We start from the raw sequence: 25,696 nt of genomic DNA on the forward strand, positions 1-25,696 counted from the left end.
TTGGATTTGGAAAGTTTTTGTTTTCTTTTCCCACACATTTCCGGGGTTGGGGTGTTTTCCAAGACTCAGACACATTTGTTAACAAAGAGAGAAAAAAAACTGGGGGAGCAGGGAGCCTGTGGGCAGAGAAGTGACCCCAGCAGTCCGCGGGCTATGCCTGGCTCCCCCTTCCTTGCTGCCCGCGCCCAACGGGTGCCACAGGCTGCTGCTCGCGATATCTAGATTATTTGTCTTCAATATATATCTGCATTTGCCTTTCCCCTCCCACCCGCCCCCCACCCTGCTCCTCCAGCAGCTTCCCCATCAATGCACGTCGCCCGGCGGCACACAACAGAGCAAGCCTTCCCAGGCCCGAGCCCCTTCCCGGGGCGGGGCACCAGGCAGGCCCCTCCTCCTGGTGGGCGGAGCCAGGGGAAACCTAGAGGCCGCCCAGGCCCCGCCCCTGCCCTGCCCCTCTCTGGGCCGCTCCGCCCACCCTCCCGCCCTTCTCCCACCGACTCTGGAAACCCAAAGGGAGGAAAGGAAGGGAGAAACCTGACACACACAAAGGAGAAGTGGGGAAGGAGGGTGGGGACTGAGAGACACAGCAAGCCTGGGGTGGGGGCTGAAGGGCTCGGGGAGAGAAGGAAGGCAGGAGGAACAGAGGGAGCAAGAAGAAAAATGGAGGGAAATGAACAGGACGAGTAGCGGACACTGTACAAAACCCCCAGCCTTCCTTCCCGCCCAACCCCACCAAAATAAAACTACCCCCCTTAAAAAAATAAATCAACCCAGGGCTGTGAGCACGTGCCCTGCCCGGCGGGCGCAGAGCTGAGAGGGACAGACAGCCCCAGGACGGACGATAACTCCGCGCCGGACAGCCGGCAGGAGGAAGGGGACGAGCACGGGGTTTTCCTTTCCTTTTTCTTTCTTTTTTTTTTTGCGTTTCCTCTTCGTGAGAGAAGTCTGAGGCAGCCAGGGAGTGGGTCCCCAGGGCCCCGGCAGGGAGAGGGCCGCACCCTCCTCCCGGGCTCTCCCGGGAGGGGCAGCTGGCAGTGGGGCGCGGTGCCGGGGGCTCAGACGTAATACTCCTTGTCTTTGTTCTTCTTGGCCTTGCTGGGCGTCTTGGGGGCGGCCGGGGCCTTCTCTTTCACCACCGCCCCGTTGCTCTGGGCCGAGTTACTGATGTAGTTCCGGCTCTGGTCCACCTGGTAGGAGCCCTCGTCGCGGTTGCGGTACTTGTACATGGCATAGAGGAGGATGAGGATGCAGAGCGCCGCGGCCGCCACGATGCCCACCACCATGCCCGTGGTGCTGCTGGACTCCCGGATCACCTCCACCGCGCCCGGTGGGCCCCGCTCCCCAGGCCCGGTGGGGTTGGCTGTGGGCAGATGGGGAAAGCCGGGAGCGGAGGTCACGCCGGGGCGCAGGGGAGGGGGCCTCCGCGGCTCGAAGGACGTGGGGGCCCCGGGCCCCAGGGGTGGGTTTTCCAGCAGGGGCTGCAGCGGGTCTCGGTGGTTCATTTTGCCCGCTGGCAGGTTGGGGGCCGGGGCGGAGGGGGCGAGCAGCACCCCAGGGGCGCCCGTCGCCCCATCTGTCCTGAGGTTGGGCCGGGGAGCGGGCTTGCGCGGGGACAGGAGGGTAGTGCGGTCCGTGACCAGGGGAAAGGTGGTGTAAAAGTCCTCGTCGTCCGTCGGGGGGAGGCTGGAGTCAAAGACCTCCCCGGAGGCAAAGCCCGAGGCCTCGATAGGCTCCTCGCAGTCGCTGTCGTCCTGCTCGGCCTGGCAGGGGCCCCCGGCGGGCGGGCGGCGGGCCGCGGGCGGGGGCAGGGTGTCTTGGGTGGCACCCACGCCGGTGAGGAAGGGGTAGAAGGTGGGGGGTGGGGGCACGAAGGGGGATCGAGTGGCCACGGGAGGGGGGTCTAAGGAGTCCTCCGTGATTATGGGCAATATTAACTCTCCTCCTAGAACAAGAGAGAGAAGAGAAAAGACAGGGCGTCAGCGAGGGCCGGGGCGCAGGCGGCCGGCACAGAGAGAGAAATAACAGCCTCACACACCCAAATCGGTTCCAATTGGCTTTGGCGGAGACTAGAGCGGGCTGGGCCCGACCGCCAGCCGGCCGGAGCCCTGCGCTTTAAGCGGGCAGCGGCTCGGATGCTCTGGGCACCCCACGCACGGGCTCTGTGGCTCTCTGGGTTTTGGTTTTTTTGTTTGTCTTAAGAAACCAAAAGGAACAGAAAGGAAAGGAAATAGAAAAGAAATGGAAAAAAAAACAAAACAAAAAAACTCTACTGGTTTAAGGTTTTAAAAACAGATACAAGAGCAGCATTTAAACAAACCTAACAACAATATCTTTTAGGGTTTTTTCTAGATTTTTCTCTTTTTTTGCTTTTTTTTTTTTTTTTTTTTGCTTTTGTTTTTAAAAAAGAAGATAGCATACCACGGAATTCAGGCAACTTACATCAACAAATAGGCCGTGTGATTTTAGCATGAAGAAAAAAATTACAAACAGAGCTGTGTAAGCGGGTTCTCCCGGAAAAAATAAGAAAAAACAACTTTTCCGTACAACGTTTCCTGTCTATCTGTTTGGTATCTCCCTCCCTCGCTCTTCTCTCCCTGAACAACTTGCTTCCTCCAGAGTACTCTCCTCCCTCACTTGTGCCCTCTCCCCCTCATTAAACACAAAACTGAAATGTGCACAGTGAAGGCTGGCATTGAGGAATGTTACCGTCTCTGTATCGGCGGCGTAGGGGGGGAGGGAGGGAGCAGAGGGAAGGGGGCTTGGGAGGAGGTACATGACAGGCAGCAGTGTAGGAATTGCCTCAGAGGTTAGAGGACTTGGGAGGGGATGGTCGTGGGAAGGGGCTTTGAGGGCTAATTGCAAGTTGGCCATGGGGAGAGGAGAAATTGAACGTGGGAAGGGATGAGGAGTGGCAGGGAGTCACAGACACACTGGAGGAGGTCCTATCCACAGGACTTTGGGAGTGGTAGTGAGAAGCCATGTGGAGTTAGGGAAGTGAGGAGAGACGGGAGTGAGTGAAGGAACTGGGCAGGAACACATGATTCTCGAGCTAACCTAAATCCCCAACTTTCTCTTTCTTCACCCTCCACCTCTGACCCCCACTGACTTCCCCCCTCCCCCTCCCCAGAACCCCCATGGGCCGCCAGGACCTGGCCAGGGCTTGACTGCCTCTGGCCTTCTTATTATTGTTAAAACAATAATAAAACAACGGAAAGAAGAAGAAAGCAAAAAAAGAAAAGAAAATACATACACAGCCATCTGGGAAGGAGGTACTTGCTAATATAGGGCCCAGGAGAACTACGGGGGAGGGCCTCGGGGTTGGGAGCCTAGGTCTGATAGCTGGGGTCCCCTGGGTAGAAACTGCAATTCCCATCAGCCCCAAAGAGTGAAAACTACAAATCTCATTAGCCCTTACAGGGGTGTGGACCACAATTCCCATCAGCCCCTGGGTCAATAACTACAACACCCATCAGCCCCCTGGACAACCCCTCTCAAACCAAACACTGCAACCCACTGGTCTGGGGCCCAAGGGAGCTGAGCCCTGTCTAGGGGGCTGGTGGAAGCACTCCCTCCTCTTGGAGAGGCAACTCTGGGTCTGGTGGTGGTGGTAGGTTTCTCTTCTAGTACTCCTTCCAGCTCAGCTCAAGCCATGCCCCCTATCTGAGTGCTTATCTCTGATCTCTCTGCAGCATTTGATCTATACAGATCACACCACAAGCCTCCCACCCCGACTAAGGGAAGCTTCTCAGGACTCCATTGGCAGATCCCTCTGTCCCATGCAGCCAGGCCAGCCATGTGCCACCACCACGTCTTGGCACCTCTTCTCCTCCTCCCCCTACCCAAAGTGCTCTGGTCTCTACCCTGCTGTTCAAACACCTCTGTTGATCCTCTGGATCACAAGCTCCAGCAATCTGGCAGAGCCATCCTTGGTCGAAGTAGCCAGCTCAGCCAAGATCTTGCTATTGAACTCACAGCCTCGCCAAGCTCCTCAGGCTGCTCTCCCCACCAGGATCTAACCTCCCCCTGGGCAGGAGCTCACCTGCACCCCAGATTGTAAAGCCTCTGAGCACCTGGCCTTCCACAGGCTCAGCCACCCTGGAAAACTGAGCCAAGAACAGAGAAGCACGTTCTGTGGTCCTGGGACTGTCCAATACCAGCTTGTCATGGAAGAGAATGCTGAGGCCTGGAGTGGGCAGGACTTCCAGGCGTCAGTGTCAGGCTACTTGAATGGTCTATCCCATCTCTTCTGTGGCTCTTGGAGGCCAGGGAAGGGTCATGTCTCACAAGGAGCCCCAGAAGGCCTGACTCGTCCTCCCCATGCCTGCAGGAATCTGCTAGGCTGCTTACCTCTTAGCTTCGATTTTAACCTGGGAGGCCAAGACCTGTTCTATCATGAATTCCTATGTGACTGTGGGTTTCTTTCATTTTCTGGGCTTTATAACATTAGGGTACTGGGCTCCAGGCCCAGAGTCAGGCCAAGGCCTGGCTCCCAGCCTAGGGATGAACATAGTTGGTCCCCCATCCCTACCTGAACCCTACACCCACCAAGGATAGCCCAGCAACCTGGTCCCTGGGTCAGGGGCAAACTCAGCTGTTAGGTCTGAGGAGGAGGCTGGTAGCCCATCAAATGGTGACATCTGGGCCCAATTATGACAAGGCTCCCTTCCCTGCATGAACCCTGAACACATCTGGGGTACTCACTGAGGGCCCACACCACTTGCCCTCATCCTGACCTTTTGCCTTCTGTTCAGAGCACCTTCCCTGATATCTCACTCATACTTGAATCCAACCAAGCACCTCCTCTTCCAGGCAGACCTCCAGATGCTCCTTTCTGCCCTGGATGCCTCTGACATCATGTCCCTATTCTGTCCTGGAGGCACAGGTTTGGACTCCCTGCCAGGAAGGCCCAAGGCCCATCTGTCTCTCCCGAGTATCCAGCACTGGACCTGGCAGAGAGCAGGGGCTCACTGTGTTTCGACCAGGGAAGGGAGGAAATTTCATCAGACGTTTCCTCTGAGCCAGGCCAAGCTAGGTATCTGAGCCAAAGGGCTGGGAGCCCCTCTCATGGGCCCGAGCAGCTGGCTTCTGAATATCTTTCCTCCCCAGCGCCCCCAGGCAGCAGGCACTTCTGAGAGTTCAGCCTGGCAGGAGCTGCTCCATGGGCCCAGCTCTCACCCACAGTCTCCTCTACCTTCTCTCTGAGACTGGGCCACCAGTTGTTCTTGAAGACTTTAAGATCAAGGCTCGTCCTAGACAGGCTTCTCCTTGACAAGCTACCTATAGCTGGGGCTCCAGCAGAATGCCAGGCCCATGACATGGGATCAGGAGACCCATGCTGGGGACACATCACAGCCCAGAGGGGGCTGATCAGGCCAATCAGGGCACAGATCTAGCTGTCTACCCTCTTGCTCACCCCCACCCCACTAGATGAGGGTATTCAGGGGCCTCAGGCCTTGGATCACAGACAAGTCCTGCCCATCCTGAGTCCCCCACCCCACAACCATTTGCTGTAATTCACTGGTTCTTTAAGTCCTCGGGGCACACAGGCTCCCAGGATCCCCCTGTGAAGCACCCCACTTCCCTGATCCCTGCCTCCAACCCCTCCCAGGCCTGGTCACATTGACCTCTTGCCCCTGCCCTTCAACCCCAGCCACTTCTTGCCTCCATCTCCGGGGTGTGGTCCTGCATCCTCAGCTCCTCTGGGGCTTTCCCCTGGGTCCAAGGCCTTGAGAGCATCTCCTGAGGGTGCCCTGCCCTCACCCACAGCCCCCGCACTGCCACACCTGCCCCTTGATGCCCCCTTCTCATGGCCCTCAACACAAGCCTCCATCCCCCACACCATGTCCCCCCTGGGTCCCACAACCCTTACTCTCTCCATAAGACAACACAATATTGCAACCCCACACTGCCTTCCTTCTCCAGCACCCACTTAAGCCAGCCTGGGTTCTGTGGTGGTCAAGTCACAGTCAAAATATGGTACCGCATTTTTCTGAGGTCATTCATCAGTCCAGAAAGGGTCAGGCAAGCTTGCCCCAGTGAGGAGTTAGTGGGACCTGGAGGAGGGGAGAAACCTTCAGAGACTCCTCACTGCAGAAGTCCAGCTGGGGGCTCCCCAGGTCACCCTTCCCACTGGGCATCTGGGGTGCAGACTCAGGAAGACTCATGGTGCCTGGAGTCCTGGGTCCAGTTCTACTCCAAGGGTGCACACTGGGATGGGGTGCCCCTGGGGGTCTGATAAGGGCCCTAGACAGCCTTTCTCCCCTCCTCCATTTCAGGCAAATGCAGCATTGGGGGAATATTCACAGGAGCATTTATCATAGATACCACTCACCCTCTGCTCCTCAACTGAATTTCAGTGCATGGCAGTTCCCTTACTAAAAGGAATTCCATTCTGGCCAAGGAGATCACAAGCCACTCCCAAGCACCCTCCCCACCCAGCAAACCCTGGCTCTGGGGGCTGCTGGCCTGGCAAGCCGGACCCTTTCTGCTTTTAGGGCACAGAAGGCCCTTGACTGGAAATCTAGCCAGGAACTCCATTCCCACCCAAGCAAGATCTGCCCACCCCCAAAGAAGCATCTAGAACTGAGGCTGAGAGAGACGAAACAATCGGTTGCCTGAGGCTTCATCCGCCAATCCTGGGTGCCCTGTCTAGGCTGTGATTTTAAGAAGGCCACTAGTCCAGCATTTAATGGGGATTAGAAAAACAGCAGCCCTTCAGTGTGGCCACAGCCCTGCAGGCGCATGGTTTGGCAGATTGTATCTTAGTGCAAAATTGGAAAAAGGCATCCTGTCTTGCTGGTGGACACAGCCCCACTCCAGGGTTCAGGACACACAGCTTGGCAAGCAGAGCACTGGCAAGATTTCAGCCCTTACTCACCTGTTCCAGCAGAGAACGATCTGTGCAACTGTGTGCAGTGGCCTGAAGGGTGCCACCCCTCCCCATCTGAAATCCCCACACAGCAAGGGCAAACAAGGGCCAAGGTGGAGTTAAGGTCTGAGACGGCGAGGTGCATTCTGTGTGCACACACGTGCTCCCACCCCTCTGAGGGGTCTGTTTCTGTGCACCTGGGCACGTGTCTCTAAGCATGTGTGTGCATGTGTGTGCAGACATGAACCTTGATGGGTCTGGGCACATGAGCCCACATGGCAGCGAGTCTTAGCGGACGTTCGAGCATGTGAGTGAGTCTGTGCCCTGTACGTGGTTTGTACGCGGTTTGTACGTGGTGGTCTGAGCTCATGTGTGCCCGTGTGAATGCATGAATCTGTTCCTGAGGAGATGCGAGCCTACCACCAAGGGTCTGAGCACATGCGGTGTGCCTCTGTGACCACCTCCTTTCCTCAGGCACTGAGACTAATTGCCCAGCAGCCCTTGCAAGTAGGTGTGGCCATAGGAGGAAACAGGGGGCACTGCTAGTGCTGGCCCATAAACACTCCAGGATGCCAGTCTCTGCACTCTTTCTCCTTCCAGTGACCTTGCCAACCTCGTGTTGAAATGGAGGAGCCACAGGTTGGAGGACCCTGGGTTCCCTGAGCACTCCTGCTAGTCACCCAGGTAGGGCTTCCCCTGAGTGAGAAACTTCCCTTGAAGGACCCACTCAGATTCAGGGGTTATATGTTACAGAAACACACATTACCTTCACTAGTACAGACACAGCCCCAAGTGGGTGTCACATTAACAAAAACCTGTGGCCCTCAGGTAACAATCCAAGGAGATGGATTTGGAGGCTGGAAAGATGCAGGACCACATAACGCAGCCGCAGGACAGCTGGCATCTTGGATTAGGACACGCCTGTGCCTGCTGAGCCTGAGGCACTAAGGGAAAGTGCTCAGAAAGTCAGGATGGCAGGGCCGGCTTTCACCTCCTGCATTCAGTAACGTGTTACAAAAAAGAGACATCGTTAGACAAGAACTGGTGGGTTCGCAACAGAGATGAAGGGACCAGAGAAAGCCCAGAATATGAGGCCTGCAAATGTCAGAAGAGCCGCTGCCCCACAACCCCAAATCTTAAGAGAGAAGACTGGAGACGGCTTTCAGGGACAGTGGCCCAGTGACACTTCCGCCTGAATAACAGGGTTCAGCCTGGCTTCTAGGATCAGACTAAGGATGCGGTTCCCCACCAATTGTTCCCAACACCCTCAAGATAGTCACCGCTAAATTAAGAGAGAAGACAGAGAAACAAGGAAATAAACAGGCTTGAGAATGATGCCTAGGAGAGAAGTCTGAGTGTGGGTCCGTTGACTGTTTGAGCCTCAAAACCACCTGTGGGCCCCCAAATATACACAGGAAGTGGACTGTCAAGGCTGTGGGGCCTCCAAGGAGGATGCTTTCGCAACACCCACCCAGAGATGGCCATGAAAGATAAAGGACTGGGAGGGACCTGCCAGAGGGCAGCACCAGGGATCCAGACAAAGGAGAGGAAAGTTTCTCCAGACAGCAGAGCATGGTATCGGGGGAAACATCCCCACCCCTGAGGGCAGAGCCTTGAGCTGCCTGCTGGCTGGATCTCCCAATACTAGGAACTACAAGCTGCTGTGTGCCCTCCATCCTTCCCTTTGGATGCAGGGTTTTATGGTGGTGGTTGTCTCTGGTGTTATGGGTGTGTGGGCAATGAGATCAATTATCCTTTTAGTTAATGGGTATCCAGGCCACATATGGGTACCCAGGAGCTAAGTCTGAACCCTACAGAGAGGGTCCATCTTGCAGACATACTCCCCTCTGAGAAGACTGTTCTAATCAAGTTGCGGGGAGGGGGGCTTTGGGTGTCCCCCGTGGGGGTGGGTGAGTGTGTTCAGTGGGCGGGAGAGAGTGGAATGCATCATTTGTGACCCAAAGCCCAGACTGTGGCAGATAAATGGCTAGCTGGTCACCAAATCTGTTTTTGCTTTCTCCTGTGAGCACAGCAGGGCCATGCCTCCCAGCCTTCCTGGAAGCTAGGCTGTGCCACGGGGATGGTGCTCTGGAGGGTAGCATCAGCAGGACCCACGTGCCCCTCTCCCTCCCAGGCCTGGCCCATAAACCCTCCCCTTGTGCCCCTCCCCATTCATCCCCTTCCACCACAACTAGGGAAGTCACGGTGCAACTTCAAGGTGGACCGAGACTGACTCTGAATCAGCGCTTGGAAAAGAGCTGCTCACCCATCAGGAACAGTGTTTACGTGAAGGAGAAGTCAATTTCTGTGTGTTAAACCATGGTGTTGAGAGCTTGTTTGTTGTAACAACTAGTGTTAAGACAGGCTAGAATCTGAACACATCTGTGCCTCTGATTCTGAGCTAGATGTGTGGGTCTGAGCAAATGGGTCAATGCCTGTGGAAGTGAGCATGTGTACGCCTCTGAGGCCCCATGTGCATGTGCACGGGAACAGAGCCTTGGAAGAGATGCACATATGTGGGCTAGGTGCATGAGGCGGCTTCTCTGGGTCTGAACATGGGGGTTTATGTGAAGCCGAGTACACATGTATGTGCGGGTCCCTGTGGTCTGTGTGCTCACATGGTGAACAGGAAGCCAGGCATTGTACTGCGTCTGAAGATGTGTGACTGGCCAGAGGGTCCACGGATATGTAGGTGTCCTTCTGTGTGTAGCTGCGTGTGTATCTCTGAGTGTATGAGTAAGTGTATGAGCAGCTATGAGCGCCCACGTGGGTCAGTGTTGACCTGACTGTGTGTGTGCACGTGTGTGTACACCACTGTGGGATTGAGTACGCGTACGCATGCCTTGAGGGCTCTGAGCATATGTGTGTGTCCGAGCTCAAGGGCCCGCAGGTGAGAATGAGCTGAGATGGGCCTTGAGGAGCTCCTCGCCCGCGTGGTGGGGGAGGGGTGCAGGTCTGTGGGGCTGAAGAAACGTGTGTCTGTGCGTGGACCCCTGGGTCTGTGCACACACAGCCCGCCTGAGGATGTGCACACACACACGTTCAGGGGTCTCAAATGAGCACACACACGGTACACAAGGACATGCCTTTGAGGATGTGTGCATCTTAGTGATCGTGAACAGATGTGCAAGTGACAGGCCTGAGCCTGAGTGTTTGCGTGTGTGGAGCTGTGACACTCGTGCACCTCTGTGAGCCTGGGGCACATGGACATCCCTGAATTCACACGCCTGTGTGTACACACGTGCACCTGCACCTCAGAAGGTTTGCTTACGTGGTGTGTGTGCCTACTCAGAACACGCACACACACATCTGTGAACATCTGCAAGTCAGAGCTCACACAGAGGATTCTGTGACCTGAGCACATGAGTGAACATGTCTGTGACACAGGTGGATTTGTATACGTGTGTGTGCCTCTAAGAGCTGAGTGTGGATGTGGAATTCTGAGAGTCTCAGATTTGTATATGCATGGGCCTTAAGGGTCTGAGCACATGGGCATATGTTTCATGAATATCTAAAATATGCAAGCTTCTGAGCACGTGCATGTGATTCTGAACATCTGGTCTACCCCTCAATAGATATGCACATGCACGCCTCAGTGGGGCTGTGAGCACATGCATGTGCAGCTCTGAGCACCCACGGCTGCCTTTGTGGGTTAAAGACATGCTGCATGGCACCCTCGTGCAGTTGGGCTCATGTGTGAGTGTGAAAGCTGTGGGTCTGAGCAGGCAGACACCTGTGAACCCGCATCTAGGTGTGGAGCCCTAAGCACACACATGCAGGACTGGGGCTCTGAACACATGTGTGTGCTTCTGTGAAACTGTGTACATCTGTGGGGGGTTGTCTGTGTGTGCCAGACTTCTGGGGCTCTGAATACAAGCATGTCTCTTTAGATCTAAGCACATGCATGCCTCTTTTAGCCTGGGCACAAATGGCATGTGCCCTTTAGGCTTGAACATATGTGGACCTGTGGAAGTGGACATGAATGAGCTTGCCAGTAGGTCTATAAATGTGTGTGCCAGGATGTGGGCGTGCCTCTGGTCAGACACGTGTGCATGTAGCTGGGTCCCTCTGTGGGTCTGAGCCTGTGCATGCACTTCTGTGTGTCTCAGGGGCGAGATCCCTACAGGCCAGGCCCATTACACAGGGTGTGGGTCAGGCCAGCTAAGACAGCGGGGCGTGTTGGGTCACAGTGCCTGCTATGCAGGACATGATTTCCTAAAGGCACTCCCCCTAGAAAGAATCTGAACACTGCATCCATCAACACAACGCTCTTCTTTGGCTGGGCGGCACCCTCACTAAAGCGACTGTCAGATGATGGGTTCTCCAAGCTGGGATGCCTGGGGAGGGAAAATGGGGTCTGGGCTCTGTGGAGGGGCCCAAGTCAATAGAAGGTGAGGAACATATCAGAGATGACCTGAGGCTTCACACCTGGAGCCCAGGGAGGAGGATCCGGCAGGTGAGAGAGGTGCAAAGAGCCTGGGGCCAGCCCCTGAGTAGCTGCTGTCTCTAGCCAGGCTGCTTCCATCTCTGACACTGACCTTGGAGACCAAGGAGGCCTGGTGTCTGCTGAAGAAAAAGCCTCCGCACTGGGGGCACAAGAGGGGTTCTGGCCTGAGCCCCTCCCCCTCCAGGTGGGCGGTGTCATGGTATAGGGACCCTAGAGTCATCTTGGCCCTTGTCTGGCCTCCCATCGAGATAAAAATCCAATTTAAACATTTCAGAGCAGCGTGAATGTGGAGGTGCAAACACATGCGATGCACATCTCAAGATGGGTTCCGTGGGTTTTCTCTGGATGCTCAGCATGCCCTCTGCCCACCGCCCTCTTATTTTTAAAGGCTGGCCCACCAGCCTCTCCCCATCCCCCAGCCTCCATTCCTCCTCCGCCCTCCATAGTCCCCTCACAGACTTGACCCTTTGATGGAGGGAAGGCAACTGACCTGCCCACTCAGCTCTGCCTCAATCCCTGGTCCCAACACAGCCTAAAAGCGCCCGGCCACCTGCACACACACTCAGTGTCACAGCCAGGCCCCTGACGAGATCCTGGGTGGGGTTGGGAGGCCCGAGCCTCAGTGGACAGTGCATGGCCCTGCGATGGCCTGGTCTGTTGCTGCAGGATGGCCATCTGCAGGGCCCAGGGAAAGCAGAGACTTCCCCACTCACCCCGGCAGTTCACATCCCCAAGTGTGCAAACATGTGCGGTGGGGCCAAGCAGTGCCTTTTTCTCGTGACCACACAGCCTTTTCCCCAGAGTCCCATCCCGGGGCTCCCATGGGACCCTGTAGCACAGCCCCTCCTGGAGGCCTGAGCAGGAAGTTCTGTGTCCACCTACTGGAAACCCCTTCAGTGACTAGTCTGGGGAAAAGCGGGGTGCAAGGAGGGTGCTATGTCAAAGGTGCCAGAGTCCCACAGCTTCCCAAAGCAACAGTGGGTGTGAGGGTGCATCCTTGAGCCAAGATCACCAGGGAGACGGGGGAGCCCCTCAAAGCAGAGCTTCCCATAGTGGAGGGCATCTGTCCAGAAAGCACTGTTCTGACTATGGGTGTGAAGGCCTTTCCAGCCCAGTAACCAGAGGCTTCCCAAAGTCCCTCAGGGCCCAAGATACCAGAACAACCCCCTCACTCTAGCCTACTGAGGGATACAGGGCGGTCAGGCATCAGCCTCTGGGCCTGGTGGGCTGCGCCCCAGAAATCCCTCACGCTTGGTCTCTGCCCCAAGGCTCCAGGGTCTTCTGGCTCTGCCCCCACTCCTTCCACTGAATGGCCACATTCAGTCTTCTTCCATGCCTGCTACAGCCCACCCTCAGCTTGAGTGGCTCTCCTGTGGCTGGCAGACCCCCCAGGCTCTCCCCCAGGCCAGATTCACAGGCTCTGCCCAGGTCACACTGCCCACCTCAGCTGATCCCTTCACCCCCTCCCCCGACCCCAACCCTGCAGGCACCTGCCCCAACCTCCAGCTTCCAGTACCAACAGCCCAGCCATCAAGCATTGCAAAGTAATGGGGAGAAGTCTCTGCAAAACCCAAGCAAGAGATGAAGCCCCCAGGGGCTCATCCAGGCCACCACCAAGGCCCATGTGCTCCCAGGGGAAACGTGGCCACATTCAGTCTCCCTCCAATCCCGCTGCCGGCCTCAGCTCCTCCCAGCTGCCACCCACCTGCACATGTGCACCCACTGTGCTGCTCCACACCCCACACTTCTCAGCTGGCACCCAAGCCCACCCCTGCTTTGCCAATCTGGTCTCTCTCTGTGGGGCTGCACCCTTCTCTCCAGCTAGAAGCATAAAGCAGAGGCCTGGAATGCCTCCTCCAGGAGGCCTTCCCTCCCAGCTCTGCTCTCCTCCCAGAGCAGCTCCCCAGGCCCAATCTCCCTGGGGACCTAACGCCTGGCTAGGGCACCTCCCACCTAACTGCCCCAGCTTGGCCAGGGAGCCCCGGGATTGTCTGGCCACCTCCCTGAGACTGGGAGTGAGGAGGGTGCAGGAGCCAGCAGAGACCTCCTCTTTTAGTGACCAAGAGAGCCCTAGACCTCAAGGACTGATGGGAATTGCAGTTCTGAACCCAAGAGCTGATGGGAATTGTAGTTCCTAGGCCTGCATTCCCCATCCCCATACTCCATCCCCCAACACACCACAAGGACTCATGGGACCTGAAGTTACTCTTCTTTCTAGGGCAAATTCTCCCTCTTTCCCTCCTGGCATCCCTTGGCCTTCAATCTTAGGACCCCAAGCTAAGGACCTCACTACACTACCTCTGAGGGCTGGGGCACCAAAAGGCCAAAAACTGCCTCACCAGGGAGTACCCATGGGGCCTGGTGGCAATGGCAGGGAGAGGAAGCTATCAGGAAAAGTTAAGGCCTGGCAGAGGCCTCTGGGGGGCTTGGGCTAGGGGCAGGACAGTCGCCCCCCTCCCCTCAGCGTTGCAGTGGGCCCGGGGCAGGGGAGGGGGGAAAGGCACTCACCAGTACTGGGTTCACACTCCTCCAGGTCCTCGTCATCACTCGGGCACTCGGCTGAGGCCACCAGGAGGTCATCTGTGTTCTGGGGAGCGAGAGGAGGGTGGGGGGAAAGAGGAGGATTCCAGGGAGGGTCAGCAGGCCCCACGGCCACCTCCTGAGTTGTGGGACAGGATGGGGGGTGGGCCCTGGGCAGAGACACCTGGTCCACACCCTAGCTCTCTCATAGTTTGCTGGGTGACCCAGGGGCCTCCACCTCCCCATGCAAAGCGAGACTGAACAGCCCTGTCCTGCAGCAGCTCCCGCGCTCCTGGGGATCAATGAAACAGCACATATTGTGCCTTTTATTTCTGGGAAGCTGGGGGACTCAAGCCGGACCTGTGACTGCCAGACCAGAGCAAGGGGGTCCAGGGGCAGCAGGGAGGTGAGGCACGGGGGCCTCTGGAGGCTGGCATGGGCAGAGCAGGACCTGGGGGGTTTCTCAGTTCCAGCCTCACCACCCCACCATTCTCATCTCTCTTGCAACCCTCTTCCTGGAGCCCGGGAACCAGGCTGCACACAATAATTAGGGTTGTGGTTGCCATGACAACAGGAGTCGACTTTGTCAGCATTTTCTCTCCTCCTGATTGCAAAGAAAGAGAATCCCCAAGATGAGTGAGTGTAAGGGGAGGGGGGATACACAGGGGGTGACAGGGAAGAAACCCAAGGAGGGAAACCCAGACTCCAAGCAGGAAGGAAATTAAAGACTTCGGGTGGAGGGAGAAGGCCAGGCCGAAGGCCAAGGATGGGAGGAGTCCGGGCTGGGTAACGGGTGAACTGGTCACATCCTGCTTCTTCCCCACCCCCTGATCTCAGGACTCTGCAGCCCTCACCAAAGGGCAAGGTGGGGACTGGAAGACTACTTCTGCTTCTCCGCCGGCCTGCAGGCTCCACCACACAGCTGTGACCCTTAGAGCCCCACCCCTCTCTCCTTCCTAGACGGTCTGCCCATCACCTCACACTGAGACTGGATGCCCTTCTTGCCATCAGGCACTGAGCATGGCCAGTGCCCAAACTTGGCTAGAGCCACGCCTTTTTCCCAAGGCTCCCAGCTCCCTGGGGTAAGGCCCGGCATTCAGGTCCCCTCAATTTTCTTGGCTCTAAAGGCAGAAGGGAAAGGGGTTCAGGCTTGACTCTCTTCCCTGGACAAGGCTGTCAGCCAGATCCAGGCCCCTCCCGCACAGACTGACAGGGATGAGGGTATGGGAGCTCAGAGAGCCCAGCTCTCATTTACAGAAACGGAAGGCAGGCTGGTGGTGGAGGTAGGATCTGTCCCCGTGACTGACCCAGCCCCTCCCTCACCCAGGACGACAGAGGTCCCGCCAGGCCCAGAGGCCCGCAGCCATGGGCGATGGGGAACAGGAGTGGCTTGGGCAGGGAACAAGGTCCCTAAGCAAGATCCAGTGTGCCAGGTGCAAGCCCCCACCCTCAGGCCACAGCAGCAGCTAGAAAACTCAGCTGCACCTGGGCTGCCTTGGTGAGTCACATATGCTCAATCAGCTTTGGCCACCAGGAAAGTCAGGCCTCTCCTGTCCCAGCAGAGCCTCATTCTCAGATACAGCTCCCTCGGGTGCTCCCCTGGGTGCAAGAGGAGATAAACTCAAACCTGACCTGGGGAGAGTATAGCAGGTGGGGCAGGCCGGGGGCAGGGAGGTAAAGCACCAGGGGACTGTCTGCACCTGCCTGGCTCTGACCCACAGGCACGGAGGACACTGAGGCCTGCCTCACAGTGGCGTCTACTCAAGGTCACACAGAGAGGGCTTGTGACAGGAGCGGGCCGGCAGTCCCACCACAAGGACGCTGGCTATCAGGAGAGGCTGCCCCGGCCTCCACCAGCTTCTGGAGAAGAGCTGCCGCCGCCAGGTGAGCCGCTGACACCTCCGGCGCTGTCGCCCCTGTGCCCTGCCCAGAGCGGTGCCATCCTGGCTCTCTCTGTCTTCCCCTCGATGCCCACACAACACCGAGTATGGCCTTCAGTACTAGGCAGGTAGCAGGGGTCATTCCATCCCGCAGGCCAATGTGGTCTCTCTGGGGCTTCACCCATCTCTCCAGGTAGAAGCATCAAGCAGAGGCCTGGAATGCCTCCTCCAGGAAGCCTTCCTTCCCAGCTCTGCTCTCCCCCTATAGCAGCGCCACTCTCATAGGTTGGGGGTGGTCTTCCCTGGTCTAGCTAGGGTACCCAACTTCCCCTCAACTCTGGGAATGGTCCCCCTAGAAAGAGTGGTCACCTCTACATCTACGACATCCCTGGTTCCCAGGGTGACAAGCACTTCAAGAAAGGAGACCTTGCCGGGTCCATCTAAACCACCGTCCCCTCAGAGCTTCCTGGGCGCTGGGGTTGCTAGGCAGACATCAGCCATACCCCCACCTGAACCCCCATCCCTCATCCACCCACTGAAGGGCCCCTCACCTGGGTGGTGCTGTCCCTCAGCGTGGGGGAGCGGCCCCGGCGCGTGGTGGTGGTGGCCATGGTGGTGGTGGTCTCCATGATGGTGGTGGCCATGTCGGCCAGCAGGGTGGTAGCCGTGGTCTCCGCGCTGAGCAGCACGGACGGCCCCTCCCCCACCAGGCGCAGGTGGCCCTCGGTCCGCACGTTGGGGTCGCTCTCGGCGGCCAGCGCCAGCACCTTGAGCCCATTGTAGTAGAGGCCGGACACCTGGCCCTGGAAGGGGCGGCCCTGATCCCGGCCCCCGATCTTGATGGCAGCCTGGCTGTTGAAGATGGTCAGCTGGCGGCCTGGGGGGTGGGGAGGGACAGGGGTGACAGACAGAGAGGGGACAGGCAGTAGGGGGAGACCAGAAAGGGAGGAGGGGTGTCCAAGGTGGGGAAAGGGGTGGAGGTGGAAACCAGCAAGTAGGGTTGGGTGGGGACGGAGAAATGAGGAAGGGGCAGACACCAAAGGGAAAGTCCTTGTCAGCCACTAGCCCAGTCCAGGCAGCAGGGACCCTGGAGGGGAAGGAGCCCCAGGGCACACACGGGCCAGGAAAGGGGGCCCAGCTCCCCACTCTCCCCGCCATGCTCATGCCTCTGGCCTTCCCATCCCCCTCCTCTCTTGCTCTGGGGGCATCGCCCCCTTCTTCCCCTTCAGTTGGATCCCCATCTTCCCTCTCTGCCCCCCCCCAACTTCCCACACCCCATGTCCAGCCCCAAGCCACGGAGCCCTCGGAAGCAGCAGACAGAGGAGACAAAAAGGCAGAAACAAAGGAGGCAACTGCCAGGCCACGTGGTCAGTGCGTGTCACGGCAGGGATGGAGGTGAGGCCTGGGTGGACAGTGCGTGGGAGGAGGGCCAGCATGCGTGAGCCTAGGAGCAGCCACGTGGACCACACTCCGTCCTCCCAGCCACCACCAGGCCCTCGGACCTCTGGCCAGGCCCCCCTCTCCCCTCCTCCCCTGAGGCTCAGCCACAGCCTGGGGGTCGCGCCCTGGAGAGCGGAGTCCTTCCTCCCCACCAGGGTGTGCAAGCACAGAGATGGAAAATGTTAAAGGGACCTTGCTTCGCTCACTGACAGCCAAAAAACCACTCCAGCTCCAACCTCGCTCCTCACTCAGCAGTACACCTCAGAATTCCCACCTGGGTGGGCTTTGGTTGTTCTGTTTGGTTTTAGTGGATCTGGGGGTCAGTTTAACCCTCTGAGTTTGTTGCTTTGGTTTGGTTTTTAGAAAAGATATTTATTATGTTTAAGTTTAGATTTAACTTTGGTTTTGATGTTGCTTATTTTGTGGGGGGAGGCGGGCAGAGGCAGTACTAGGTTGCCCCCTGCTCCCCTGGACCTTCAGCTGCTGGCGCTGGGGGTTTAAGGCCTGGCTTAGCCCTCTTTAGCCTCTGGTTAGTGCCTCGTTAAAGATCTGGTTTATAGTTAGGTGCCTATAAGCCCTGCCCTGAAACCTGGGCTGAGGATAGTCCAACTTGTGAAACCCACACTCTTGGAAACACGGGTTCCCCGGAACACCCAGACCTCTGGGGCCCCCAGCCATCTGTCTGGCCTCTGGCCAATGATCGGCCACGGGTGTGTCTGCTCAGGCCCTCTGCTCAGCCTCTCCTCCTCCTCCAGCACTCCCTCTGCCCTGCACCTCCCTCAGCCCTGGAGCAGGGCCATCATCTTCCAGAGGGGGCAGCCGGAGCCCACAGAAGCTGAGAACTAGTGAGTGGCAGCTAGACATGGGCCCTGGAGAGGCCTTGAGGATCAGTGTCCAGTTTACACCTGCACGTGAGAATTAGGAGAAAAACAAAGGGGAGAAGGTTCACAGTGGTCAAATGAGTTTGGAAAACAAACATTTCATAATTAAACAAGAGGTTTCTCTCTCGCAGGACTTCTCAGAGCCTTTATTAAAATGCATGTTCATACGCCTCTCCAAGAGGAAGAAACGGGATTCCGATTTCTCAAGCTCATCTTACCACATCTCTCTTTCTCTCTTTCTTCTTCTTTTTTTTTTTAACCACAAATCTCTTTATCGTGAAGCATCTCATGGGACTTATGCTTCACAGGATACGTTTTGGAACTGGAAGAATGGATTCACTCAATAAATATTTATTGAGAACCTACCACATGCTAGGTGCTGACGGGTTCCCCGGTAAAGGAATCTCTCCAAGAATGCCCAGCTTTAGTTCTCCAATACTTTCCTGTTCCTCATTTCATCTCATCCTCACAGCGCCCCGTGTGAGGCAGGCTGAGCAGGGATCACTGTCCCTGCTCCCCGAGGAGGGAGCTGATGCCTTGACCAAGGCCATGCCATGCTCTGGGAAATACTAGAGAATGTGGCCCAACCCTGCACTTTCTGGAAGAGGAACCAGAGGCCTAAAGAGAAGGTGCAACCCTGCTGGAGCAAAGCAGGACTGGGATTCCAAACCACCGGCAGGAGTTCTTCCTTCAGCTGGACCGCAAGTCGCGCCCCCAGGCCCTCTCCCTGGCCTGTCCAGCTCTCCCTACCCTTGGGGTCACAAGTTGTCCCAGCCTCAGCCCAAGCTGCTCCCTTGGCCTCTCTGATTCTGGGAGAGGGAGGTGGGTAATAGGGAGGAAGCTACATAGGTGAGCCAACTAGGCCCCTGGGGCCCCACCCACCATGAACTCCTCAAAGGGTTAAAGTTCACCCCGCTGGAGAGAGCAGCCCAGTGTGGCTGGGGGCTGTAGGTTTTAGCGATGTCTGTTACAGTCCCTTTAACTTTTTGTCCTGCTACGGATTTATCACATCTGGTTATCAGCATGTTTAGTCCCCGCTGGCCGTGTGGGGGCTGGAAGTGACATTGGGGGTTTTAGTTGGGGCAGGCCCCAGTGGACATTTAAAAGCACAGTTATCAGCTGGTTAGGTGGAGGTTTAACAGTGCTACTTCCCCCCTAGAGTTTAGCCTTAGAGGTACAGAGCTCGCCCCCTCTCCAAAGGGAATGGGATGGCTTTGCCCTTGGCCCCAACTTCCCTTGGTAACAAGTGGCCTTCTCCCTCCTCCCTCACACCCAGCAGCACCTCTTAGCCAGCTGTTCTGTCTTCCTCATCAGCTCAGCGGGCACAGAAATCCTCCTGGGATGCCACCTCTCCCCCACCTCCTAGTCTCCCCCCAACCTCCACTGCATCTGAGACCTTCTAGACCCAGGTGGGCCCCTTCCAGAGACAGTGGCCTCACAGATGCTCTTCATCTTTCCAGTAGGATCTGAAGCCCCCCCACTCCTCCCTTTTCTCCTCAGATGAGCCCCGTGAGGTCTTCCTATCCCTCCTTGGGATCCTAGGACCACTGCCCTCTGCTTCCCAAAGCCATCTGCTGCCCAGCATGCTGTGGTCCTCAGCTGGCCCTCGACTAAACCTCTGAGCCAACAGCGCAGCCCCCTCCCCACCTACACTTCACCCTGCTTTCCTGGAGGGGTTCAGCATCTCCTCGATGACCCTAGTCCCATCACAGGTTTAGGAAGAGACCGAGCTCTCCCACTTCTAGGATAAGCCCCACCCCTGCCCCAACCACCCCTCTAGAAGTCACGGACCCTTGACCCCAGAGAGGAAGGGAGCACCCTGGCCGGACAATCGTCCTCTCACTAGAGGGTGGGTGATGGGGAAGGCTCGGATGGGGAAAGAGAGAGCTCTGCACCTTTAAGATATTGTTTTTAAAGTTAATTAATTAATTAATTAATTCTGGTTAATTACCTTTGTCGAGCAGCCACTCATCAACTACTCGACCAAGCCGGTAGGGGATTCTCTGTCTAGCAATCGCCAGGCGCTCGTTATCAAAGTTTCCTTGGAAAAGTTTAGAAAGACAGTAGGTTTCTCAGGCGGTGAAGTCCAAAGGAGTTAGAAAAGTAATTATGCATTTCTCAGGAGACTCAGAGTAAGCGGCCACATCCCACGGAGAGAGGGCAGGTCCACCCAAGGCGGGAGAAGAAACGTCGGTCCCTCGTCCGCCCTCCGGTCCCCCTCCCTAGGCTCCCAGGCAGAGCCAGCCCCATCCTGGGGGCAGGAGCCACCCGAAGAAAAGAGGGGACAAGGAAGAAAAGGAAAGGGGAATGGAAGAAGAGGCAGCTGGAAGGTCAAAGGTCAGAGGTTAAACAGGTTTATCTGTCTGCCCGCTTCCTTCCCCATCCCAGAGTGGGGTAGAGGGGCGGGGAGGGGCATTTAGCAGGTTTAAGTTAGGGGTGGAAGGCCTTAGTGACCCAGCTGGTTACTGCGTTTAGAGGGCGGTTTAGAAGTGGGAGGGACAGGTTAAGCGGGGGTTTATGCGGCATTTAGGGGGTGGTCCGGCACACGCATTTAACAGTGAGATTTAAAAGTCTTCTCGAAGTCCCTTCGGTTCCCTTTACCTTCTGTGATCAACTCCCAGCTTCCCCTCACCTCCCGTCCCACACCACACCCCACCCCACCACTGGTTTCCACCTGCACTTCCCCCGCCAAGCCCCCACAGCGCTCACTGAAGACACTTCCAGGCTTCTCACCCTGGTCACAGTGCCGAGTGCGCCCGCTGGATATCCCCCAGCTGCCCCACCCAACCCTTGCATCTCACCTCCTCTGTCACCCCGGCCCACCCCTGGGCTCCCTGAAGGTGCCCACAGCCCTCCTCCGCCTGGCGGCACCTGGCTCTCACCCCCCTCTCTCTCATTTTCACTCCAAGACCCTCAGAGTCCTCTCTGCTCAGGTCTCCGCTCCGTTCCAGCCCTGGGGACCCATCCCAGCCCCAATCTAGCCTTCCTCCTCTCAATCCTGGCTGCCCATCCATATACAGCTGTTCTCTCTGCTCACGGGGAGGAAGGAGGATGTGTGTGTCTGTCTGTCTGTGTCTGTGTGTCTGTGTGTCCTGTGAGCTCTCCCCCAAGGCTGTAGGTGACCCCAAACTGTAGCTGTGGAAATGGAAGTTATTTCCTTTGGGCATCTGGCCACGCTACCCATTGAAACCCCTGACGCCATCTTCAGTAGCATGCACTCTGGGGGTGTTTTCCTCCTCATGGCTCACTGCACAACCATGCTATCTGCCCAGCGAGACCTGGGCCTGGGCCTGCCTGTGTTCACCTCCCATGAACCTCCCATGGTGTGTTCACTCCAGCAGGGATGAGGCCTCCCTGGATGCTTACAAGGCAGTGAGACCTCACCCTCCAGAAGATTCCACAGACTCTGAATCCACAGAGTTGGGTCACTTGTATTTTAGACAAAAATGGATCACCCACTCGTTGAGTCACTCAACAAACATCTCCTGAGTGTCTTCTCTATTCTTGGTGCTGGGTATGGAGATGCAAAGACAAAGGTCCAGTCCTTGCCAGGGGGAACCCCCACCGAGCTGCAGCTGGCAAGTGACCAGCAGTGTCCTGTGTTCTGTCAGAGGCAGCACAGTGCTGGGGCTGGGGCTGGGAGGGGCCCAGAAGAGTCTGGAGGAGGGGAGTAGCAGCCAGATGGGAGACAAGCGGGGGAAGGGAGGGAGAGGGAACGCTGGAGCAGAGGCAGGAGGGCAGGAGGCATCCAGGCACCTACTCCTACTGGAGAGTTGCGTATGTGTGTGTCTGAGTCTGTGTGGTCATGTGTTTGTCCGTATGCATGTCCTGAGAGGGAGGGAAGAACGTACATCTGCTCACTGGCGCACACAACAATTCTAACAAGAGTTCAACAGCGCCTCTGCTATGCCATGCCATGCTAGCACTTAGGCCATCTCACAGAACTCTCACAGTATGGCTATGATGCAGCTATTATCCCCAACTTTCAGAGGTCAAAACTGAGATGCAGAGGCGCTCGATGACTTGTCCAAGGTCACCCAGCTTGTCAGTAGCAGATGCAGGATGGAAAGCCAGGTCCTGCTGACTCAGGGTCCCTGGGCTGCGTGTCTGTTTCCTGAGAGCCTGGGCCATGCACACTCTACTCTGGCCTGCTGGTGTTGCTCAGGGTGACACTCGCTTTCGTAGGTGATCTGCCCTCATAGGGCACCAGGCCCTCAGGTTACTCTGCTTGGCAGTCAAGGAGGCACCCCACAGTCTCTCCAACCCCAGCCAGGGATCCCAAGCAGAAGAGGGCGGGTGTGACTCTTCTAATCCTGCATCTGTCCTGCTGGGATCCAACGGGAGGCGCTCTGGCTTGACATAAAGCTCCACGCTCCCTGAGTCCAGCCCCGTCCAGGGCAGGCTGGTGTCTTCACTGCTTCAAAGGTCACCCTGGTGTGTGTGTCTAAGAAAGAGCGAAGTCTGAGGCCCACAGCCGGGCCTGTGGGTGTTGGCGTGTCTGTGGCACTTGGAATGGGAACGTTTATGTGCCTGAGTTGCCCCACACATGCCCAGGCCTTGGTGTAAGCTGGCATCCCTCTGTAGGGCTTTTCCCCCTGTGTCTGTCTGACCACGTGAATATTTGCCAGTGTCTGTGTGCCTGGGGCTGGCCTGTGTGTGTGTCAGTCTCTGTGTTTATTAGGGGGCTTTGGGATTTTGTCTTCAGGGGCTGCCTGAGAGTGTATGGGTACAAGCCCACGTGTTGGTGAGCCATAAGCCCACACGAGCCTTTACATCCCAGAATAAGTGGGCCTGTGAGAGTTTGCACACTTGAACCTCTCGTGTCCTTCCGCCCCCTCGGCCAGCACAGGCAGCTTCTCTGGGCATCACTTTGGCCGAGGAGCGGGGCTGAGACTGCAGGTGCTCTCTCTGCTCCTCAGTCGCCCCCTGCACTCGACTCTGCAGTGTCAGTCAGCCTGTGTCTCCGCATCTGCATCTTGCATCTCGGTGTGTCTGCGGTTCTCCTGCAGGACCTCCACTTCCCTCCCTGTCGTCTCCCTCCCCAGGCTCTGGCCACCTCTTCTCTTGCTGGCTGCATCTGCGAGACAGCGGCTCCATAGATCTCCCTGCATCACTCCGGGTGCTGCCTCCGTTTCTGCTTCTGTCTCGGTGACTATTTGCATACCTCCCCACCACTCCTCCCTTGTTTCCTCTCACTCTGAGGCTCTTTCTCTGCCTCCCTCAGATTCTCGCAGTCTCTGCTCCTCGCGTCTTTCAGGCCCTCATTCCTGCCCTTGCCCTGTGCTCCTCAGATCTTGGTGGGTCCTCGGCCACCGCAGCTGTCACACTGTTGAATCGGGTCTGTTTGCACCCCTGCGCTTCCCCGCCCCATGACTGTGAGCTCCCTGCAAGCGGGAGCTGTGCCCTGCGTCCTCGGGGCTTAGCACAGGACCTAAGACCAGTAGTTGATGAAGCCTTGTTGAAGGCACTTGACCTATTTTTCGCTCTTGTTGTCACTTGTCGCTGTCTCCCTTTCACGATGTCCCTTACTCTTTGAGACTCTGGGGTTCCTTTTCTCCAGGTCTCCATGGTTACTTCTCTTTATCTAGTTCACCTAATATGAACCTTCGACTTGCTCTTTGTAAAGACCTTGGTTCTTGCCTTGGTTCTATCCTTGGGAACAGCCCTGCTTCCTTGCCAAGATCCGTTTTGGGTTACTTCTGAATCTTCTCTCTTTGGTTTCTGCATCTGCCGCCCCATTTCCACCTGTCCCTCTTTTCTCAGCTCATCTTTCCCTCAGTCACGTCAGACTCTCCTTACCTCTACGTTCCTTCGCTTCTCTCCTCCCCCACCCCCAAACGGGATCCTGTTCTTGCATCCTTCCTTGCTCAGCTGTTCCACCCCACTGCGAGCTGACCTCCCACAGACCTCCCACAGTCCCGCCCCTACCCTTCAAATCCCAGTTTTTCCTTTTAGCCCCGCCCCTACAAGCCACACCTTTCCCGCAGCAGGAAGCCTCGCCACTTAGCCCCGCCCCTGGTACAGGCAGCGCTCCTATTGGAGGCAGCCCTGTCCGCCCTGCCCCACCCCTCCCGCCACACCTCTGCGCCCCGCCACCTACCTGCCGGGTATCGCTCGTTGACCGGCCAGCTGTCCACCTGCAAGGTGGCGTTGCCGCCACTTCGAGTGAAGCGCACCACGTGGTATTTGCCGTCGCTGACGATGGCGTTGGGCTCGTCGATGGTAATGTCGTCCGTGCCCACGTTAAAGATCACCCCGACGGTGCCCTGGTCCTGGGCACAGGGAGGCAGAGATCAGGGGTTGGGAGGGAACGACCATTCATTCCCGCTAGAACTCCTCCTGTGACCACCACTGGTCCAGCTCTGCTGCATTTAACAGCTTTACAACACACCTCTCCCAGCCATGTACTGGACCCTTTCACCTGCCCAAGGAGGTCGGTTTGCCCCCTCCCCATATGCGAGTGAGGGAGCAACTGAGGTTCAGAGAGGTTGGAGAAGCTGTGGGGTGCAGAGCATGGACCTGGAGCACTTCAACTGACCACACTCGCTTCTTGCTTTTAGCTTCAGTCAAAATGTTCACAAATGTTTACGGGGCACCTACTCCATGCAAGGGCCACTGCGCCTGCAGGCCCCAGACAGGGATGATCAAGAGCAAGCCAGGACCAGTGGGAACACAGAGGGTAGAGGCTTCCCTAAGGCACGACCAACAGGGGGGGTCCACAGAAGCCAGCCTGGTGCCTCAGGAGGGTCTGGCCTCCCCTCACACACACACCGCCAAGCTCCAGCCTCCCCTCCCCTGAATGCTCAGCACTGGGCAAGTCCCTGGGGGCTTTGTCTCCAGGGCATCAGCAGGCATCAGCCCATGTAGGTCAGGCCTGAGTGTGGGGGCAGCCCCTCTACAGTCAAGGGGGTAGAGGTAGGGAGTCTGGACTGCGTGTTTTGGAGGGTGTCGGGTATAGAAAGAGATCCAGGAGAAAAACCATGTTGGGGTTATTAAGGAAAGGTGAGATGGGGGTGTAAGGGTAGAGGATGCTGCAGGCAGGTGGAAATGGACAGGAAGAGGAAAGACAGGCACTGAGCCTGGAGAAGGGGAGCAGAGAGTCGGTCTGAGCAACCCGCCCAGCCCCAGGCCTCAGAGAGGGCCTCGTGGGAAACCCGCACAGGCTGCCCAGGAGCCAGTCCAGGAAGAGTTCTGTCCATGGTGCCAGAGCCTCACTGAAGCCCTCAATGGTGCCAGGCCCTCTGTGGGTACAGTACACACGTGCTCTCTTCACCCCCACGGCAACCCTCAGGAATGTACAGCATCCATGTTCCACTGAGGAGGAAACTGAGACCCCAGGAGGGTAAACAATATCCCCCAATTCCATGGCTCATAAGAAAGGAACCCTAGGTTTGAACTCCAGTTGGCCCGACTCCAAAGCCAGTGCCCTCTCCTGCTTTGCCCCCGCAGTCTGGGGAGACACCAACTCAGAGTGCTGGAGCTGGGGGTGATCTGAGAGGCTACTGAGACCAACCTTCCCTCAAGACCAAAGACATCTAAAGAAGCCAGCACAAGGCCCTCTGGGCCCTAAACCTGAGCCCCTATTCCACTCCCCTGCGCTTCCTAGCAGTACCCCGAGTTCAGCCTCCTGAGTTCCCACACCCTCCTCCACACGGGACAG

At 57.1% G+C, this 25,696-nt stretch overlaps 1 protein-coding gene across 16 annotated transcripts in view; it reads right to left on the reverse strand.

Annotated features, from left to right (window-relative positions):
- Positions 1–25,696, reverse strand: part of NRXN2 (neurexin 2) — a 110,458-nt gene continuing 84,762 nt past the window's right edge. For 6 of the 16 annotated variants that reach the window (XM_044943663.2, XM_044943664.2, XM_044943661.2 and 3 more), the window contains 5 exons: positions 24,137–24,308; positions 19,988–20,077; positions 16,267–16,592; positions 13,824–13,902; positions 1–1,942 (listed from right to left, as the gene is read on the reverse strand). In XM_044943663.2, coding sequence (XP_044799598.2) covers positions 1,056–1,942; positions 13,824–13,902; positions 16,267–16,592; positions 19,988–20,077; positions 24,137–24,308 — 1,554 coding nt within the window. In that variant the 3' untranslated portion in view covers positions 1–1,055. Of the gene's footprint in view, positions 1,943–6,559; positions 7,863–13,823; positions 13,903–16,266; positions 16,593–19,987; positions 20,078–24,136; positions 24,309–25,696 lie in introns of those variants that run through there. The other 10 variants (XM_044943668.2, XM_044943667.2, XM_044943673.2 and 7 more) reach the window with 4 other exon arrangements.

This window comes from Bubalus bubalis, chromosome 5 (genome assembly GCF_019923935.1).
Source record: "Bubalus bubalis isolate 160015118507 breed Murrah chromosome 5, NDDB_SH_1, whole genome shotgun sequence".
NCBI lineage: Eukaryota > Metazoa > Chordata > Mammalia > Artiodactyla > Bovidae > Bubalus > Bubalus bubalis.